This window comes from Manihot esculenta, chromosome 2 (assembly GCF_001659605.2).
Source record: "Manihot esculenta cultivar AM560-2 chromosome 2, M.esculenta_v8, whole genome shotgun sequence".
NCBI lineage: Eukaryota > Viridiplantae > Streptophyta > Magnoliopsida > Malpighiales > Euphorbiaceae > Manihot > Manihot esculenta.
The window spans coordinates 801,566-808,523 of NC_035162.2; the positions used below are offsets into that span (position 1 = coordinate 801,566).

At 46.7% G+C, this 6,958-nt stretch overlaps 1 protein-coding gene across 1 annotated transcript; it reads right to left on the bottom strand.

Moving 5' to 3' along the window:
• Positions 1 to 6,367: 6,367 nt before the first annotated feature.
• LOC110609884 lies at positions 6,368 to 6,958 on the bottom strand. The gene has a single exon (XM_021749717.2). It carries the CDS (start codon positions 6,956 to 6,958, stop codon positions 6,368 to 6,370), a length of 591 nt encoding a protein of 196 aa, XP_021605409.2.

Below are 6,958 nucleotides of genomic sequence, written 5' to 3' on the forward strand. Positions count from 1 at the left end.
AGTGCAATAGAGCGCATTTTCGGCTGCCTAAGTTGAGTTTCGGGGGCTGGACTTTCGGCTATGTTCTGAAGGTTCGGCGGCCGAAAGTGGAGATTCGGCGGCCGAAGGAGGCCGACTTTCGTCTCTGGAGCCAATGTTTGGCGGCCGAAGGTGCCGCCGAAGGTGGGGCAGTTTCGTCTCTGGACTGGGCTTTCAGCTGCCGAAAGTGCTGCCGAAGGTGGCTTTTCCAGATTTTGCACTTTTGAGCGTTTTTAAGAGCATTTTCTCTTGAATGTCCCTTTTCACCTAATATCTGCAAAACATGATTAAAACCACAAAATTAGGTAGAAAAGATGTAAATAGACATCAAGAATATCATGATAATATGGGCTAATTTATGCTCTATCAATCTTGCAGCGGATCGGGAATGTGTCGTATAAGCTGGCTTTACCTGCTTCGATGGAGAGAATTCACCCGGTATTTCATGTTTCTATGCTCCGGCAGTTTGTGTCAGATCCGAATCAGGTTCTGAGTGAGCCTGATGTGGAGATTCTTAGAGATCTCACTTATATAGAGCAGCCAGTACGGATTCTGGACACGCAGATTAGGCAGTTAAGGAACAAGGAAATTTCGATGGTGAAAGTCCTGTGGAACCACCATAATCTAGAAGAATGCACCTGGGAGACGCGGGAGTCTATGCTCCAGCAGTATCCATATTTGTTTTGAGGTTAATTTTCCTCCTTTGATGTGTTTATTTGTTTGTTTGAGGCACATTCGAGGACGAATGTTCTTAAGGGGGGGAGAATGTAATACCCGGCTAGAGTCCGGCATCAGAATTCCTGTCGTCCAGTGGAATCCAGGATGTCGAATTGCTCTAGAAGGGAAGAGTTATGTGTTTTCTAAAGGAATGTAGTATGGTTTAATGGTTTAAAGTTAAATGGAACTCAGTTTTTGCAAGAAAAGAACCAAGGCAGAAAAGTCAGGTTCGGCCGCCGAAGGTGAGATTCGGCCGCCGAACATGCATGGCTTTCAGTTTCACGATGGCCAGCCACCTATAAAAGGCCCTCAGTCGGTTGAAAGGATAAGCTTTGCCGCTTTCTTTCACTTTCTGAGGTGAGACTCTGTCTTCCTGATGTTTTCTTCATGTTTTCATCAAATCATGCAAAGGTTTGATTGATGTTTATGTTATTTTGAAGGTTTTGAACTAAACACTTGAGATTTTGAAATTTGGAGAGTTTGAAGGAGAGTTGCTCCAAAACTCCACGTTAGGATCGTTCATCTTCTTGGTTTCAAGAGGTAAGTGAAGATCCTGAGCTTGTTTTCATGATTTATGGAAGCTTTTTGAGGTTTTGGGGGAGAGTTGCATGATTAGGGTAAAAGAGAGGTTTTTGATATTTTGTGAGACAAGCTTGTTATGTGTTATATGTTTTGTGTTGTTGGGGTTTTTAGGTAGTTTCTGACCCCTTTGAGCATATACTTGGGTGTATGCATGTTGAGGAGTTGAGGTGTTTGAGTTGGAGGAAGTTTGGTGCATTTTGGCGTGAGGCAGAGCAAGGTTCTGCCTTGCTGATGAACCCAGCTTCGGCCGCCGAAGAAGGGTTCGGCCGCCGAATGTGCTGAGGAGGTGGCTTCGGTTGCCTAAGCTTGCCCCCGAGCCTTTGGACTTTAGGCTCTGGAGGGGAGGTTCGGCCGCCGAAGATGCCCCCGAAGGTTAGAGACTTTCGTCTCTGGAGTACCTTTCAACCCCCGAAACTTGCCCCCGAAAGGGTTCGGCTGCCGAAAGTAGAGATTCGGCCGCCGAAGGTGCATGAGTTTCGGCTCTGGAGAGGACTTACGGCCGCCGAACCTGCCGCCGAAAGTGTCCTGTCCAGCCTTCCTTTGCATGCTTTGCATGGAGGTTTGAGTGCGTGTAAGGGGATTCTTGGGGAGTTTAATAGAGTTGTTCATAAACTAGTTTGGTCCCTCATTTGAGTCTATCTGTGTAGGCACAGACCAGAGGAACCAGAGAAAGCAGCAGTGAGTACTGCTCCAGAGTTTACAGAGCCTGCAGAGTCAGTCCAGATAGCCAGAGGTGAGTGGAACTAAACTTAATTCTTTTAATCGAGAAATGAAATGCTTTTAGCATCATTCATGCATCATGAGTATACAGTAGGTTGTTTGCACTAGAATCCACGAATATGTTGCATTGCATAATTATTTGTTGATGTGAGTGAATGCTGAATGATCCAATAGTTCCAGACAGGAAGTCCAAAACCCCATTCTACGGCCTGGCAAGTATAGGAAAGTCCAGGACCCCATTCTACGGCCTGACAGGTATAGTAAAGACCAGGTGCCCAGTCTACGCCCTGGCAAATGGTAAGGATAGGTGTTATATACACATATACATATACAGTACAGGAAGACCAGGACCTCAGTCTACGGCCTGGCACGGAACAGTTACTGGGACTATATGGTGACAGGTTTACCCTTGCTGTGGATTGTCTATGCTATGATGCATTCCATACGATCATGTGTTATTGACCTGTTTTACTGTTCTACTCACTGGGCTATAGAGCTCATCCCACTCCCTTAACCCCAGTCTTGCAGGTTCAGTGTACAGTGTACAGTGTACAGGGGAGATCAGCAATGTAACAGCCCGGAAACCGATACCCCTCTGTAACGACCCAGACTGCTCGCCGCTAAGATCCAGATCGGCTTAAGGCCGCCGGGACCCGTAGCAAGCCTAACCATGCATTCCCTCACCTGGTCTAATCCTATACATGAGCACAATTTTCATAAAACTTTACAGGCTTAACCTGCGCAAGATCTGTAACTGAAAACGTTTCTTTACTCTTTACCAAGCTTAATCTGTGCATGCACTTACTTATAACTTAACCCCAATCTGGAGTCCACAAGGGCTGCTCCAATGGCGTAACAACTCATCAATAAGCTTGGTTCCCATGAAAACATCTTGAAAACATTTCATACAACATGAAAACCTTTATCTTAAAAAACCTCATGATCATGTACACCAGGAAAGGATTAACCAACACTAGGCAAAGCACAACTCTATACCTTAACACATATACTGATCTCCCCTTTCCTCTATCTCCTTACCACATGTTCTTTTCATTCATAACCTTTATATACATCAGGTCCATAACTATACTATACAAGCAAATACAAAACATAACATAACATAACATAACATAACATTACATTACATCACTTTAACTTTACATCCTCTTACATCACCATATACCTCAAGCTTCTCTCATACATATACATGCCACTCTATAAGCTATGCTAGTACAACCAAACATAGCAACCCACGCTTAGACTCTGCTTTTCCCATAGCTCACTCTGATGAACTCTGATCTCCCACAGCTAATACTGGCCCTGCAAAACTAGGGGTGAAGGGACTGGGGTGAGCTACTAGAGCCCAGTGAGTAGAAACCATAAAACAGTTCATTCATTCATTCAGTGCATGCTTTCATGAAATGTGTCACAGCACAAACATATCACATCTCGGATTAGACATGATCCCAGAACTCCCTCTGTCGGTGCCCGGCCCCTAAGGAGCATCCCAGGTCACTACATGTACTAGAGCCCGGCCCCTACTACGGAGCTCCCAAAGGTCTTATCTAGACATAACAGGTTATGGGCTACTGAGATCGCCTTGGTCCATCCCATACACATGAAATAATGCAATGCAATGCAGCATAGTCGTGATCTCTAGTGCAATACAACCTAGTATCACATGGCATTAATGATGCGTGTCTCATGCTCATACTGTCATTACCTTTCAACATGAACTTTAAAACATGCATAGTTAGTTCTACTCACCTGAAGCCTCTGCTCGGCTACCTCTGGGCCAACTCTAACACTGGAGCTAAACACCTCGCCTCAGGTCCGATCCTACACAGGTGGACTCAAATGAGGTGCCAAACAACTCTAACATAACGCTAAAACATCTCCCCAAAAACTCTCTAACACATCATAGACATGCAGGGAAAAACATGCAAAGGAAGGCAAAACAGGGCACCTTCGGCGGCACTTTCGGCGGCACTTTCGGCGGCCGAAAGTCCTCTCCAGAGACGAAAGTCAGGCATGTTCGGCGGCAGGTTCGGCAGCCGAAACCTCACACCAGAGCCGAAAGTCCAAACTTTCGGGGGCGAGTTTAGGCGGCCTATCCCACCTCCTTAAGGGTTCGGCGGCCGAAACTCCTTTCGGCGGCCGAACCTGAGTTCCTCCAGAACCCAGATCCATGCACCAACAAGCCTCCCTACACCTTCCAAACCCTCTTAGCATGCATACAACCTTTTAAAACCATGCACAAACCCGTAAACATGCATATAGGAGCTTAACACAACCTTAACTCCAACACACAACATCATATAACCACATATAGCAAATAAAGGCATAAAGGGTCCATAAACCCTCTTCATGCACAACTCATGCAAACCATGCAACTTCTACCCTTTCCTCCATAAAACTTGCTTAAAACACGTTTAAACATAAAGGATCAACACTTACCTCTTGAAGAACTAGAGTTGGTGTGATCCTAACTTCACAATATGGAGAAACCAAGCTCTAAAAGCTCCAAGTTCCAAAACCTTGCTCAAAGCTCATAACTCTTCAAAACAAGGATAAAACGCATTAAAAACCATGAAAGAACTTGTACAAACCATGAAATCATATCAAGGAGGACATGAGCTCACCTGAGGTGGGAAGAGGAAGAAAACTTACCTCTGGAACCGACCTAAGGGGCTTTTATAGGTGGCTTGGTCAACCATTTTCGGCAGCCAAACTTGCACCCGCAACTCAGCTAACTTCAGCGGCCGAACCTAGCTTTCGGGGGCACAAACTCTACCACCTTCGGCGGCCGAACATTACCTTCGGCGGCCGAACATTACCTTCGGCGGCCGAACCTCTGATTTCCCTCCTTGACCTTTTCTCTTCAAAACTCGATTCCTTTCCTTTCCAAAACCATAAAATCACTTAAAACATGTACAAAGCCTTTTTGAAAACCTTTGCTAAACCCTTGCTTCATCCTTAACAAAGGGCCCGACATCCGAGATTCCACCGGACGGTAGGAATTCCGATGCCTGAATGAGCCGGGTATTACAATCTTCCCCCCTTACAAAAACATTCGTCCCCGAATGTTTAACACAACAAACAAACACAAAAAAAGAAGCTAGCAACGGCTAACATGACGTCTAAACTCCAGAAGCTTCCGCTGCGCACTCTGATCCTTCTCTTCTTTCTCCTTCTCTGCTCTTCCTCTTCTCTTCCGCCTTCTTTTCTCCTCTTACACTTCTTTGCTCTCCTCTTCCTCTGTACTAACCTAACCTCTGCTCGAGCCTCAACTATCTCATCCCGAATCTCAGATCTAACTTCGGAAACAACTGGCTTTCGCTAGCTGATCCAGTAGATCTTCAATCCAAGGCTACTCCTGGTAGTGACCTTGTCCAACTGCTTACAGTTGCTCTAAGGACTCAAGGATCTCTCCTTCTTTTCCCGCACAACACTGGAACGCTCCAGGGTGAGGTACTAGGGCGGATAAAACCCTTGTCTACCAAGCGCCACAACTCCTACCAAGCTCCACTACTCCTACACTCCTCCTATCACTCTCACAACACTTACACTCTTACCACTCTTCCTAGAACTCTTCCAACTCAGACACTCTTACCACTCGTCCTAGGACTCGCACAGCTCTGCAGGTGCCATCTTGTGAGGAACGATAGAAATGGTTCTGGTACCACGTACCACTTCGAAACCCAACTCTACCTCCCTGACCGATGGTAAACCTGACACGAGCCTACGAACATCCCTAACCACCTCTCAACCGCTCTCAACCGCTCTAAGGCTAGTTCCCAAACCTGCCTACTAGCCTCTCAAACCTGAACAAGAACTCTCTACCAACCAGTCCTATACACCCTACGAGCCTGATAGCTGACATCAAACTTCTAGGCATCCTATCCTGTCCTCTCTGAAGCCTACCTCGGATCCATCCTGACCTGCGATCCTGACTACCTTGCGCTGCAGACGTAGGTAACACCAGCACCACAAGGAGAAAGCCACTCCATCCCCCGAATGACATCCAGACACTCAAGTCTAGGACCTCAAGGTCGGGTGGAAGGCATCTTCCCTCAAATGACACTGGACGGAACCTCAGCCATAGATGAATCCTACCCGGGTCTACGAACCCAAAGAGAACACTCTATGTCCAGAAGCTATCAACTCAACCGCTCAAAGGCTCCTAGAGCAACCTAAGAAACAGAAACACTAGAGCGCACAAAACAACAGAACATGAACAAGTGAGTATACCTGACATCACTGTGTCCAATGCCCCTACTCCTCTCCTTCCTTGCTCACTGGTCTGAGCCACATTCCTTGAAACCAGCTGCTAGGACCGTACCATCCTTGGCGCAGTAGGACACTCACGTCTAAAGTGCCCTTCCTGTCCGCACTTGAAACATGCCGTCATACGAATCCGACAAGGTCCTCTATGCAGCCTTCCGCACCGCCCACATCTTATAGGGCCTGAGCCAGAGCTCGAACCAGTACCACAACCTAACCTATCCTTCAACCTCCTCCAAAGCTTGCCCTTCTTCGACCTTCTGAGGCCTCTGACCTTCTTGTTTTCTCTTTTGGCAGCTGTGCTCAGAATGGAGGGCTCAACTTCTCCTGAACTTGAGATCTTAGAATCCTTAGTCTGAGCGTCCTCTTCCGACTTTCCCATACTTTCTTCATCCATATTCACTTGCAGCCCTACATCCTTTCTCTGCACATTCATCCTCTCTTCTCTCATGATGTCTCCGGACATTCTTCTTCGCTCCATTCCTGCTTTGCTTACTTCCAGTGCCCTTTCAGGGTTCTTTGATGGTTCCTCACTGCCAACTCTACCTGATTGCTCTCTTGGCAAAACAGGGGAAAAGGTATCCGTACCTTCCCACTCAGAGGGATCTGACTCCACAGACCGACTAGCACCTTGCAT

Excerpts from the sequence above, each read along its gene's own strand:
- LOC110609884 (XM_021749717.2), bottom strand. The coding sequence starts at position 6,958 with ATGCAAGGTGCTAGTCGGTCTGTGGAGTCAGATCCCTCTGAGTGGGAA.